The sequence below is a fragment of the Micromys minutus genome (assembly GCF_963924665.1).
Source record: "Micromys minutus genome assembly, chromosome: 16".
NCBI classification, from domain to species: Eukaryota; Metazoa; Chordata; class Mammalia; order Rodentia; family Muridae; genus Micromys; species Micromys minutus.
The window spans coordinates 44,304,410-44,319,298 of NC_137985.1; the positions used below are offsets into that span (position 1 = coordinate 44,304,410).

Sequence of the window (14,889 nt, forward strand, 5' to 3'; positions counted from 1 at the left end):
GCATATGCTTGTGTTTGCATTTATTATAATGTCAGCCAGACTGTTTCCACAATAATAATTTCCCTTGTATAGCAGAGGCCTCTGGTGGTCACACTTAGCTTTGCAGTCTATGGGCTAGACAGGTTAACTCACCCTCGTATTTTATTTTATTTTAAATAGAACATTTTATGTATTTACATTTCAAACGTTATCCCCTTTTTCTGCTTTGCCCTCTGGAACTTCCCTGTCCCATTCCCCCTCCCCCTGCTTCTACGAAGATGCTACCCCTCCCACCCACCCACTCCTACCCCACTGCTGTGGCATTACCCTGCACTGGGGAAACGAGCCATCACAGGACCAAGGGGCTCTCCTCCTATTGATACCAGACAATGCCATCCTCTACTACATATGCAGCTGGAACCATGGGTCCCTCCATGTGTACATGATTGGTGGTTTAGTCCCTGGGAGCTCTGGTGGTTCTGGTTGGTTGATATTGTTGTTCTTTCTATGGGGTTGCAAACCCCTTCAGCTCCTTCAGTCCTTTCTCTAACTCCTCCACTGGTGACCCTGCTTTCTGTCCAGTGATTGGCTGTGAGCATACGCCTCTGTATTTTTCAGGCTTTGGCAGAGCATCTCAGGAGACCACTGTAACAAGATCCTGTCAACAAGTACTTCTTGGGCATCAGCAATAGTGTCTGGATTTGGTGTCTGTATGTGGGGCAGTCTATGGATGGCCTTTCCTTCGGTCTCTGCTCCATACTTTGTCCCCGTATTTTCTTTAGACAGGAGCGATTCTGAGTTAAACATTTGGAGATGAGTGGGTTGCCCCATCCCCCAAGCAGGGACCTTGCCTAACCTCTGGATATGGTCTCTACAGGTTCTCCCTCCCTTTTGTTGGTTATTTCAGCTAATCTCATCCCTGTTGGGTCCTGGGAGCCTCTTGCTTTCCTAGCATCTGGGATTTGCTGGTAGCTGCACCCTCCTCCTCAGTTCCCCATCCCCCATTGCTGCACACCTTTATTTAGCTTCCTGGCTCTCTGTATATCATCCCCAACTCCTCCAATACCTGATCCTGAGCCCCCTTTTCCCCCTCCCTTCTCTCTTCCTCCCAAGTTCCTCCCACCCTCTACCTCCAGTGAGCATTTTGTTCCCCCTTCTAAGACTGAAGCATTCATTTTGGTCTTCCTTCTTCTTAAGCTTCGTATGATCTGTGAATTGTATCTTGGGTATTCCAAGCTTTTGAGCTAATATCTACTTATCAGTAAGTGGATACCGTATGTGGTTTTTTGTGACTGGGTTACCTCTCTGAGGATATTTTCTAGTTCCATACATTTGCCTAAGAATTTTATGAAGTCATTGTTTTTGATAGCTGAATAGTACTCCATTGTATAAATGTACCACATTTTCTGTATCCATTCCTCTGTTGAAGGACATCTGGGTTTTTCTGTCTATTATAAATAAGGCTGCTATGAACATAGTGGAGAATCACCAGCATCTGCTGTCACCTGAGTTTTTTATCTTAGCCATTCTGAGTGTATGAGGTGAAATCTCAGGGTTGTTTTTGATTTTCATTTCCCTGATTACTAAGGATGTTGAACATTTCTTTAGGTGCTTCTCAGTCATTTGATATTTCTCAGTTGAGAATTCTTTATTTAAAAAGGCTTATTTGGTTTTCTGGAGTCTAACTTCTTGAGTTCTTCGTATATACTGGATATTAACCCTCTATTGGATGTAGGATTGGTAAAGATCTTTTCTCAATCTGATGGTTGCCGTTTTGTCCTATTGACAGTGTCCTTTGCCTTACAGAAGCTTTGCAATTTTATGAGATCCCATGTGTTGATTGTTGATCTTAGAGCATAAGCCATTGGTGTTCTGTTCAGGAAATTTCCTCTGTGCCTGTGTTCAAGGCTCTTCCCCACTTTCTCTCTATTACTTTCTGTGTATCAGGTTTTATACGGAGGTCCATGATCCATTTAGGCTTGAGCTTTGTAATTCACCCTTCTAAAATTCCCCAGTTCATAATCCCTGGGGTAGCTACTGTTCAAGATGAGGGTGTTTCCCAACTGTGCTGCGAATGTAGAAAGTGACCGTAACCACTGAGTTGTGTAGAGACACGGGGCCTTTTTCATACTTTCAAGACTCCCAAGCATTAATCACCATGCTGAAGTGACACAGCAGTGTGGGTGCAAAACAGATGGCTGCAACTTCAAGGTTTCCATACTCTACAGGTAAGGCAGAGGTGGCTGCACAGGCTTGAATTCAGGCCCAGGTCCATCTAGTGAAGACTCCTTACAATCAGCTGATGAAACAAGTGTGGGAATGCTTTTCCTGGTTTATCTTCTGTCTGAGCTGAACCTACTGCTGCATGCACTTTCTCGTTCTTAGCAAATCTTTTTCTTTTTCCTCATCTCTCACTGCTTTCATTTTTCTTCCATAATATTCTCTATTCCTGCCCTTACTTAACTTGGTTTTTCCTCTATTTTCCCCTTTTCTTGCCTTTACCTGCTGGGTAAACTATTCTTAAAACAATTACTGTCAAAGAAAATTAAGTATCCCAGCAATAAAACTATAAAGATTTATGACTATAGAACTTCAGCCTCAAATATATGAATTGTTTTAAATGTCAATATAATGTCACTTTCCAGTGTTTCAGTTCTCAGCTGCTCTCTTTGTTCCTTTATCAGCAATATTCTATTTCATCAGCAACATACTTGAGCTTAATAAATTCTCCTTCTTATGTTATGGGAGCCCTGACAAGTCTGAGAATGTATCTCAAGTTTTTGCACTGTTGTTTCTCTTTACATAACAGAAAACCACCTTCCAACCACCAACTCTTATAATCAGCACGTGTGACCAACTGCCAGCGCCTCAGGAAACCTAGCTAAATAATAACTAAATAATGAGCTATATTTCAAAGATTAATAACTTCTCTCAACTCCAAAACCAATGTACTCTGTTGATCATTATGACTACATCTCATTTTGTTAGCTGAAAAATAGTCCTCCTGTTCAGTTTCTTTCTATACTTTAGAAAGTTTTCATAACTAAAATATCTGTATCTTAGGCCAGTAAAGCTCAATGGGTAAATGTGCTTGACACCAAGCCTGAAAACCTGCATTTAATCCCAGGACCCATATGGTGGAAGGAGAGAACTCTAGCCAGTTGTCCTCTGACCTGCACATGTGCACATTCACACACACACAATATAATTAAACAAACAAGCAATACCTGAATAATAGACAGACAGACAAGATAATGATTTTTAAAACCTGTCTCTCCAAACTGTTAAATATTGGGTACTCAGGAAATCATCATGAACGTTTCACCTTCATATTTTTCTTTCAGCAGACCACAGATAAAACTTTAACCAAACGAGCGGCTCACTTTCATTTTACCTCACACTGGGAATGTCAGGGAAGTGCCCACAGTAATGCCTCTCAAAGGAGACCGCTCTCATCTCTGTACCCCTAGAAAGGAGCTGTGATATGAAGGTTTCTCAACTATGCTCACAAATATAAGACAAAGACTCATCTCTTAAAGGTCCTAGATGGGCAAAACAACGTTATCATTGGCACACACGCCCATTGATGCTCAGCGTGCTCCTCTGTGGCTACACAGCTACAAGACCTTCCCCTGACAAGGAAGTCCACTACTAGATGTCATAAAACAGACACACAGGAAAAACATGAAAAGGGAGAGGAGAGGAGGAAGGTTTACATCAACAAGTTTGCATTCACGAACTATCGGAAAAATTTAACACTGGGCCATAATTTGACTTCCCCAAATGAAAGAGAATCAAAACTAAACACAAACCCATAAAGAAAAGGAATCCAGAAGCAGTCCCATTAAGTAAAAATAATTTCTTATAATTCAAACCATTATGAAAGACTAAGAACACAGCATCAATAAATATAAAAAGTAAACTAGTCTTCCCTCAAGATTCAAGGAAGCTGGTTTCAAGACAAGTATCTTATCCATCCTTAACACCCAAAACTGAAGATGCCCAAGTCCCCATTCTTTAGAAAACACCAGAGTTATAATACCTAGTACTATGTTAAGTTGTATGGAATTGTTTCATTCCTTAAAAAAAAAAAAAAAAGAAAGAAAGAAAGAAAAGAAAAAAGAAAATTGGCAAAGGCTAGAGAGGTATCTCAGTGGTTAAGAACACTTGTTACTTTTCCAAGGGACCCAAAACCAGTTCTCAGCACCTACATCAACAACCACTTCTAGCTACAACTCTAGAGAGACCCAACCTCCACAGGCATCTGCAGTCATATACACATAATTAAAAATAAAGTCTCCTTTACAAATCAGCAAGGAAACGTGCATGTTCATTACAAATGTAGGCTTAACTACAGTCCTGGTCTATAGATGGATGGCTCTATAGATAGGGGGCCCACAAATATGAAGGAAAACTATACATACAGATGTAAAGGCACAAAGGAAATGTAGTGACATGACATTTTCTATGTGGAAATGAGAGCTTATTAGTAAAACAAAAATGGGCTTATGGCAATGCTGAACATGAAATACCCATAAGCATCTATGATTTTCATTAAGGTTAAAATTTTCTCTTAGACTTATATTTATGTACTACAGTTCCTATGATCCAAATTTCCAGGCCATGACACTTCAAACCTGCTTGTTACATACATGCAGACCATTAGAGGTCAGGCTGACATTCTGGAGCTTCCATTTCCCACACACTTTAAAGACAGTGTGCTATGGAAGAGTGGGTGCAAGCAGGCTTCCGCTTTCACACTATAGAGTAGTAATTGTGTCCCACTTCAACTCTGACTAAGTGCTGTGGCCAGTACAGGGGTGAGCGAGAAAAGAACATGGTGGGCTTGCTCAACTGAGTCAGACCTTTGCTAATTGCCAAGGAAAAAAAGTAATGGCTAGTCAAGCATAACACAAATTGCATGAGAAATGACATTCAGTATTTGTCCCTGGGTCGCAGAAATCATTTCTACTAAACACCCTCAGAAGAATGCAGGAGCTGACATGAATGGTGCTTATAGCTTACACACACACACACACACACACACACACACACACACACACTCCAGGGAAACTATACGTTTTGGGGCTATACTGAAGCTTATAGAATGTTTTCACATCTAGGTCCTCAGAGGTAAAGTGAAGCAACTGATGTCCTCACAGTATTTTATTACCGAATTATCCAACTGAGTACAAATAGGCCATATTTCTAGTCTAAAAATGACAAGGAGGTAAGTCCTTCAGTTTGCCCACAAAGTCAATTGTCTTCTGTTTTTAATAGAAAAGATGGTCAGAAGGGTCAGCCAAAGACCAGGTTGCAAGCTAGTTTAGAATTTTAACCCTTATAAAGGAAATAAATGACAAAGTAAAGACTAAACTACAAGGGCACAAATTCAGAATGCCTGGTATAAAAAAAATAAATACTAAAAGTGTATATAAAAAATATAGATTTTTAACCAATTTCAATAGTACAGAAGATTATCTTTATGTTATAGAAAGTTTTCCGTCAAATACCTTAACAGACCCATTTTTTTATAAAGAACAAAAGACTACAAATATCAAGAGGCACACCCATACTACACCCCTCCTCACCTTTGCTTGTCTTTTGCTGGCTTCTCTTCTGGCCTCTCTTTCTTTTAGGCGTCTTTCCTACAGGAAGAAAAGATGAATTAGAGGCATGGAATCATGGAATCGTCCAGACAGTAGATGTTAAGCGGCACACACTCTCCGGTTTTTCTTTGTAAACAAAATACTATGGGACAAGCTTAACTTTATTTATTCATTTATTTAAGACACAGTTTCTCCTGGAACTTGCTCTTTAGACCAGGCTGGCCTCAAACTCAAGAGATACACCTGCCTGCACCAACACTACCTGGCAACAATTCATAATGACTAAAAACAAGTCAAATCTGGAATCATATCTCAATTCTATAACCACATACTATACATTCTTTAGTTACTTACAATTTCTTGCTCAGTCTAAAATAAAAATAATGGAAATGTGTATTTATAATATTACATATAGGTTATAAGTACAATATCCAATAAATGACTAGTACACAATCAATGTCATCTATTAGAATAAAAAAGAAGAAATACAATCATGATTATTTTCCTTGTCCTCAATCTGAACAGAAATTACAAAATATAAAAAAAAAAAAATCTCATCTTTGGTTCTTAGGAATGACATTTATTCAAAAGCAATAAAGGGTCATTCTTATGAAACATGATATTTTATTAAATTGCTTTATAATTTCACCATCAGTTTTCAACCGATCACAAAATAGGTTTAAAACTATGGAGAAAAAACATACAGCATTAAAGTTCAAGACAAAATGATTCACTAATATAAAAAAGAATGTCACTTCAAACTTACAAAAGCAGCACAATCTTCTCCAAAAACCAAAAAGTCTATTCTCAACCCAAAACTTGTAGGTAATAGCTTATAGATTTTAATTTGAGTAAATGACTAAGTCCGTGTAGAAACTGTAGTTTTCCTTCTGTGTGGTATGATATTTCAATCATCTGTCACTATCTCATACAGCCCATCGTCATTGCGAACGCTCTATGCTGGGTACTTTTTCATCTGTGTCCTGCTCAACATACATGACTTCCTTCAAGTTAAAAAAATGTCTTAATCAATATTCTGATAATGGAATTCAGTATTTACCTTGACAAGACTTATAGAATTATTTATGATAAAGAGGAAACAAAAATGATATGGTCTAAGTGGATACTAAACACTAACTAATTCCAGAAGGGAGTCCATGGAGCTTTGAGATGCAGTTTTAAATAAGTTCTGATTACATAGCAGATGAAATCTACTAGAAAATGAGAACCTAGCAAACTAGATTCTACAACAGCTGATAAGACCTCAATTCAAATGGCTGCTGGGTATGTGTCACACCTAATGCTTATCATTCCACTGTTCGGCTTCTGTGACTGTGCACCCTACACACACACACACACACACACACACACACACACACACACACACACACACACACACACACACACGGGGGAAGGGGGTGTCACTGATGTGCTCCCTGGAGAGAATAAGTGAGAATACAGGAAAATCATTCCCTGCTTCCTCCCACTAAGGGTTTAGAGAGAAGAAAGAGAAAGAAAACAGACACAACTTCTAAACACTTCACACAAAATTTTTATATAGTTTGTATTAGCTACTAATTTTCTTTGACCAGCAGCCGACTAAATGCAAACACAATAGAGCAAAAATAATATTATTTAAAATATTAAAATAATTCATGGTTTTTGCTATTTTCAGAGATGTCTTTAACTTGCAGACATATGTATCTGTAATTGTCTTTCTTTTCCCCTAAATAATAGGACAAATTAATCTTATTGCCTATTGAAAAAAAATTTCAACCTAAAGATTTGCAGTAAAATAACAATATATTTTATATTATTCTATAATAATCAAAATGGTTTAAGTTTTTTTTTTGCTTAACCTAATAGAACTATAGTTATCTCAGATATTCAGTAACTATAGAACACACCAAAAACTGAATTACATACTTCCACAGAAAATGTTTGTCTGTTTGCACATTACTATTAATTTATTGCCAAAAGTAGTATCTTAAATTATCACAATGTGCCAGGCAACTTATATATGTCACTTTTAAATGGTGTGTCAGAACTTGTGAATCCCTCCCCATTCTCCAAGAGAAAGATGGGCAATCAATCGTCAGACCACTCGACTAAGAATGTACATAGGGAGCAAGCGATGAGCCTAAGACTCCTGACCCTGGCCCAGTGGCAGTTCTACCATGTTACTGTGTCCCACACTCCTCAGTTATATACGCGGTAGGGTCACATGCAGTGTCTTCTCTTATTGATATGTACAAATTCATTATAAAGTCCTTTCATTTCAATGTAATTTTCTCCTGATAATGTTTTAACGTTTTATGTATTTTGGGGGGTTCAGGCTCTTCATGCCCCCCCAAAAAAACCAAAAAGAAATAAAAAGTTACTATTTAACAAGCAAAAAAAATTTACTGTAATTATTTAATAACCTGCCTTCTTCTAGCATCTAAGAGTATCTAAAAATGAACCTTTAAAGAATTACATTGATATGTGTGTATCAGAAAAACCCTTTCACATAAGCCCAGACTCTGAGTTTTTGATTAAACCATATTAGCCATAACAGAAAAATATATACTGCCATTAAATCTTAAAATTAATCATTACTGTTACTAGATGATATTTTATTCTATTGATATTTATTTTACTTTACTTTCCAGACTATGTTGGTGCACACCTTTAATCCCAGCATTTGGGAGGCAAAAGCAGAAGCAGGTGAATCTCTGTGAGTTTGAAACCAACCTAGTCTGGAGGGTGAGTTCCAAGACAGCCAGGATTACACAGAGAAACCTATCTCAGATAGATAGATAGATAGATAGATAGATAGATAGATAGATAGATAGATAGATAGATAGATAGACAGACAGACAGACAGACAGATAGATGATGGGTGGATGGATGGATGGATGGATAGATAGATAGATAGATAGATAGATAGATAGATAGATAGACAGACAGATAGATAGACAGATAGACAGACAGATAGACAGACAGATAGACAGATAGACAGATAGACAGACAGACAGACAGACAGACAGACAGACAGATAGATAAATAGATAGATAGATAGATAGAAACAAACTGCTTTAAATTCTGTGCATAATAAATAAATAAATAAATAAATAAATAAAGTGCTTTTGATTCTGTGCATATGAAATAAATAAATAAATGAATAAATAAATAAATGAATGAATGAATAAAAGTGCTTTTGATTCTGTGCATATGAAATAAATAAATGAATAAATAAATAAATAAATGAATAAATAAATAAATAGATGAATAAATAAATAAACTGTTTGCTTTTAATTCTGTGCATATGAATGTGTTGGAGTTGGGAGTAGGTGCATGTTAGTTAAGATGTCTACAGAGCCTAAAAGATGGTATCCTATCCTCTGGAGCTGGATTGTGTATCAGCTGATGTGAGGCAGAGCACAAAACTCAGGTCCTCTACAAAATCCTAAGAGGTATGTTATTAGAGCAAGGTTATAAGAGCAGTATGTTCTTAACTGCTAACCCATCTCTCCAACCCCTAAATAATACTTTAAAGGTCATGGTTAGAGCCACAGAATGCCTCAGCAGGTAAACGGACTTATTATAGAAGCTTGATGACCTGAGTTCAATACCCAGAATTTACGTAAAGTGAAAGCACAGAAACTACTTCACAAAGTTTTCCTCTGATCTAAACAAATGTGTGCCACAGAGTATGTGCTCCCCACAACATAATGTATCTGTGCAAATGCACATGTGTGTGGATGCACACATAATGGTGTTTATGATCACTGAAAAAAGTTCTGGCTTTTGATTAATATATTAACTCAATGTACATGTAAACACAGTACTTCATTTGACATTTTCTTCTACTGACATCAGATAGGTGAAAGAGGTCCAAAGACTTCTAGAAATGGAAGTGAAGTCATATGGCTAAGACATAAGGTTTCTGTAAATATGGAGGTGAGGTGCATTAAAGAGCAGCTATCTTTCAATATTTGAGTGAAACAAAACAGTTTAAAATAAATCATTAGAAGATTTATCTTTTAAAGCACTCATATTTTTCTATTCTCTCTCTCTGGAGCTCCTCTATCATAAAAAACTATTAACATCCACAAAAAAAAAAAAAAAGAGAGAGAGAGAGAGAGAGAAAATGCCCTTCAAACAGAAACGCAGAAGAACAGGAAGGAGAATTACAGCAATCCAGGATTACTGGAAATGGATACTGAGAAGTTCCTTTATCTCTGTTATTTAATAGTGTGATGAGACAAAGACAAAAGGCCAGAGTAGGTACAAATGGTACCTGAACATTATTATGCTCAATAACTGGTCTCCCTTAATTCAGTTCCTTTTTAAATTTTATTTTTAAGAACATTCTGATACTAAGAAGCCATTTTATACGATGCAAAAAGATAGAATTTAGTTCTGCCATGCTTCAAATGAGTAAGTAAAAGAAAGCATGAAATTCAATAATGAAAGTCAAATTCACAAAGAAGAAGAAAACGGAAAATCACATTTCAAGGTACAAAATACGCTTTATACCTGTAACCCTCACTGACATCTCAGGAATTTTGGGTCTCACCCCCTCAAAAAAGGAAAGAGGGAATGGAGGGAAGGAGGGGGAGAAAGTAGTATCTCAAATTATCACAATGTGCCAGGCATTGAAATAATATAAAATGTGTGCTATATTTCAACACTAGAGAAAATAAGCCAAAAAGCTCAAAAGAAAAAAAAAGTATGGAATACAAGATATGCACAGCCGGCAGGCTACTTTTATTACTTTTATGTGAGAGCAATCCACATTCTTTTAGACAAGAGTGGCAACACACATTTGTAATTCCAGGTAACAGACTGCTACTCGTTGTTTTTTAAAAAGGACTGGGGATGGCTCAGTAGTAAAGAGTGCTTGCTACTCTATCAGACACCAAATTTAGCTGCAAGTACCCCAAGGAAACTCACAACTGTCTGTAACTGAGCTCCAGGGTATTTAATGCCTTATTCTGGCTTCTTCAGGAATCGTGTGTGTGTGTGTGTGTGTGTGTGTGTGTGTGTGTTCATGCAAATTCACACATGAAATATAAATCTTTAAGTTTTCTTTGATATCCGATGAATTTCCAGAAATAATGCTGAATGGAAAATAATCTCAAAAGGCTATACATTGTATAATTTCAATTATAAAAACATTCTGGTGATGACAAAATTCTAGAAATGGAGAATGTGGAATCTCTCTGTATTTCTACAATTACAAGTGAAACATGAGTTATCCCAAAATAAGAATTCCAAACACGATCAGTGAGTGCATCTACAACCAAGGTTACAACTGTAGCCATCATACACTGTAACTATACATAACCACCCTTAACCATGTGCCCATGATTGATATGGATACCATTAACTGGCACACAAACTCTAACTTCAAACACTTAATCAAAAGCATATTTCAGTGGCAAATCAGTATTACACAGTCTCCAGCAGAAGAGCAACAGGAACAAATGCAATGCCTAACCAGCTACAAAGCAAGTGTCAGTGAGAACAGGGATCAAAGTAATGTTATTGGTGTACTTCTAACAAGCTTACCCGATGCTTTGCCTTAATTTTCTTCCTATATTCTTCTTTGTCAAATTTGTCCTCTTCCTGAAGCCTTTCCTTTGCTTTGTCTAGGTTGATGCCACCAGTGTCATCTTCTTCCTCCACATCATTTGTAGCACATTTCTGAATCTGTGGCCACTGCTGAACCAACTAAAGATGGGAAAGGGCAGAGGGTAACATGAGGAAATGTCTGCAGAACCAGTTTGCTTTTGTGGACTCATTTCAAACAGGGCATATACCCACTATCTACCTTACAGTGAGTGAGTTATTTCTTAAACATTCTTGTAACTTCATAATTAAAGTAAGATATACAGAAAAGGCCCTCGCAGCCAAGGTAATAGTGCTATTATACCGTGAAAGCATAATTAAAGACCACTTCACAAAGTTATTTAGTCAAAGTGATTACATAATAAAAACACCTCACAAAACTGTCATTAATATTCTGTTCTCCATGCAGCTAAGCTCAAAATCATCTGTATAAAGTAGAGCCCTGGGTGATAATGACACCTTGTATATGACCCTTCAAAATGGACTGTTGCACGTTCCTGGTCTACTGGAGCAAATATCCTTATGGTTGGTTATCTAGCTGTACGCTCACTCAGTCCTCCTCAGAGCCCGTAACAGTATGCAGTACTTAACACTGGTCAATGAGTCACATACCAGCTAGTATTACACAGAATAAAGTAAATATAAAGGAGAAAGTTGGCTTGGGTTTCATGGACTGCTCCGGATTCCACAGACTAATTTATGGACAGAAACAAAGTGACAAGCAGACAACCCAACAGGAAAGCTGGCTGAGTATGCTGGCTACTTCACTAGCTTAGTGTGTCATTCTAAAGAAACTTATTATTCTCTTGGACACCTGTGTCCCTTCAGATATAAGAGGCAGCTCAATAATTTCTGTTGTCTCACACCATAAAAGTATACGCTCTGAACAATTTAGACAAAAATAGTTCCCATGCTTTAACTTAATAACTACCTGGCCTCCAAAGGATTTAAAATCTATATCTCTGAAGCAGACAGCTTCAGACAAACATCTCACGGTACTCAGGCATCTTGCTACCCAAGCCACTCTACATGATGAAGTGCACACAACCTTATTCTTTTGACAGAGAATGGTGGTGGCAAAAGGAACTGCACTGACAAATTATGTCAACCGTTACTGAGCTCACAGCTAAAAGAGGGATCTGCGGCTATGAACAGATATCAGCCCACTTGATTCACAGGCGGAAAGTAATGTACTATACCCTCTGTAGGCTAAACAAAATAGCAGCCCATCTTTTGGAGGTTCAGAAATTTCAGTGTCATGCCATCACAAACAGCTCCTCTTAGCAACAAGCACACACTTCAATATTACAGAGTTAAGAGACTGATAATTATCCTGGAGCTAATTACTATAATCTGTGCAGCTGAACTGTATAGCGCACTAAGCTCATTAGGGTAAGAGCACTCATCTTACAGGGCACTAGACAGAACTGCAGTCTCCTCTAGCTCACTTCTCTACAGTAGTTTCACGTGATTCGTTTTTTCATTTATTTTGGCTTCGTCTTCCACTTCTAGCAACTCTGAAATACCTTATATTTTGTTATTTTTTGGCTCCTTTCTATACCCCCAAATAACACCAAGTTCTTTAACTCCAAAATGAAAAAGAAGCATACCCCTTTGGATACAGCAAACATCAACAACACAGCTGTAATGGTGAAATGAATGATATGATTTTTAAAATCATTATTGAAAACTAATATTTTACTGGAGTAACAGATTACTCATCAAAACATTAGTCAGAGGATTTGATACATGTTAGCCACTATGCATCCAATAGTAAACAAAATCCCTTTCTTTGTAGAGAAATGCCAAAGAAAGTTATAATCATCAAATAAGAAACTGAACTTATATAACAACTTCTGTAAAAATAAATAAACAAGGGAGGGTGAAAATAATGAGATTATAATGGTACTATGTGATATATCAGGATAGTCAGGGAACTTGGAGGCTGTTGAGAATGGGGTCATGAGATAACAATTCTAAAGACCTTGTTCTGCCAAGGAACTAGTTTTCATTCTTTGGGTAATTTATTTGATCTCCTAGCTTTTCTTGGTCATTTAAAAACAACGCGGTAATTCTTAAAATAATGACTTCTTCTGAGAAGTAATACCATTTACAAGTAGGCTCAGATAAAGGCAAAATGAATGGGAAGCACCTATATCTGGAATTACCTAAAGGCAGAGAATGTCTGCCATGCGGCTGCTGAGTAATGAACAAGCAAGCACAGCACAGATGACTGAGAAGTACAAACCAGGCCGCTTACAGAGCCTGGTAAAGAAGCCCTGGTAAAGAGCTGTGTTAGTATTCTTGTGACTGTTCCCAGAGAACACTCTGATGAATACCGATGAGAAACGTTTTTCTATAAAGAATGGAACCTAACATCACTTCACTGCAGGTATCACTAAGAAGGTCTTCCGTTTATTGCATAAGAAATCCTTGTCCAAAGCCACACAGCTGACAAAAGGCTTACAGGAACAGGAACAAGATGCAGGCAGTGTGCTCTAAGAACATTTAAAAATAATAGTAACAACAAATGGCTGGGCAGCATGAAAGCCAAGCTCCACAATCCCTGAGATGCAGCTCAGAAACTTACAGAATCTTACCTCTCCTTCATCAGTAAATGTTATTTTCTTGTTCACTTTAAATTTTCTCTTCATTACTTTTTTTGCTTCTGCAACTTTAGTTAATTTTTTCTTGACACTGGATTTAGAAGGTTCTTTTTTCTGTGTAAAGAAAAAAAAAAAGAATTAGAAAAAATGGTTGAAATATAAAGAAATTTCCAAAAATGACTAAACTTTCTTTTCTCACTGGTAATTACAAGCACCTAAAACACTGTCCAGAAGAAACTGAGCTATGTGGCATTTTAACTAACAGCTACCTTAAGACTAAAGGGGCTTTAAATGTGAATATGACAGGCATTAGAAAAAACCTTTTATTCTGCTCTATTACAAAAATCGTACTACTTAAAATGCAGCTACACCAGAGACAAATGAGATAAATCAATAGTCATAAGGCACATCTGTTTGCCAGGTAAAACATATTCTTACATTACCAAGTGTAAACTTAAATTTCTAGGCTAGGAAAATGTAAACATAGAGCAAAATGACTAAAACAGTGTTTGCAACTCAACATTCTTCTGTCAACTACAGAAATGCACTATATAAATGTTGAAAATGCCCTATGACAATTAAACTGATATCAAAGACAAGACAACTTAACAGTACTTAATAGAGTGCATTCACTGGGGCAAAACTGATGCTCTAAGACCACCATAGCATAATTTTAAAAATCCTAAGCTGCTGCTTAGTTATTCTAAATGAACAACTGAGTGAGGTACTAAGAAAAGAAACTAGAAAGACCATCATGGCTTCTTCAGTGAGTGCCAGGGAATCACTCATTGTAGAGAGCCGTTTGTGCCGCACCCAAACATGGCGCCGGCTTCCCGCCCATGACTCAGCAAACAGAGCCCAAGAGACATAGCGCGCATGTGCCACAAACGTCACAGCCCACTCTGGGGCATACTGATGAGATACTGGAGGGCGCACCAATCAGGTAGCGACACGAGTCTCCTGGGCATATATAAGCAGTGCATTTTCCTTCCACGGGGTCCCCTGCTCAGAGTACTGTACAATAAAGGTTGTTCGCAGAAGAATCCTGTTGTTGCACGCCTTTTCCTGCCGGCGGGAAG

At 37.6% G+C, this 14,889-nt stretch overlaps 1 protein-coding gene across 1 annotated transcript in view; it reads right to left on the reverse strand.

The window, feature by feature from the left end:
- Positions 1-14,889, reverse strand: part of DDX10 (DEAD-box helicase 10) — a 120,372-nt gene that overhangs the window by 35,427 nt on the left and 70,056 nt on the right. The window contains exons 14-16 of the mRNA XM_080930115.1: positions 13,805-13,924; positions 11,145-11,306; positions 5,571-5,627 (exon numbers count right to left, since the gene is read on the reverse strand). Coding sequence (XP_080786241.1) covers positions 5,571-5,627; positions 11,145-11,306; positions 13,805-13,924 — 339 coding nt within the window. The remainder of the gene's footprint in view (positions 1-5,570; positions 5,628-11,144; positions 11,307-13,804; positions 13,925-14,889) is intronic.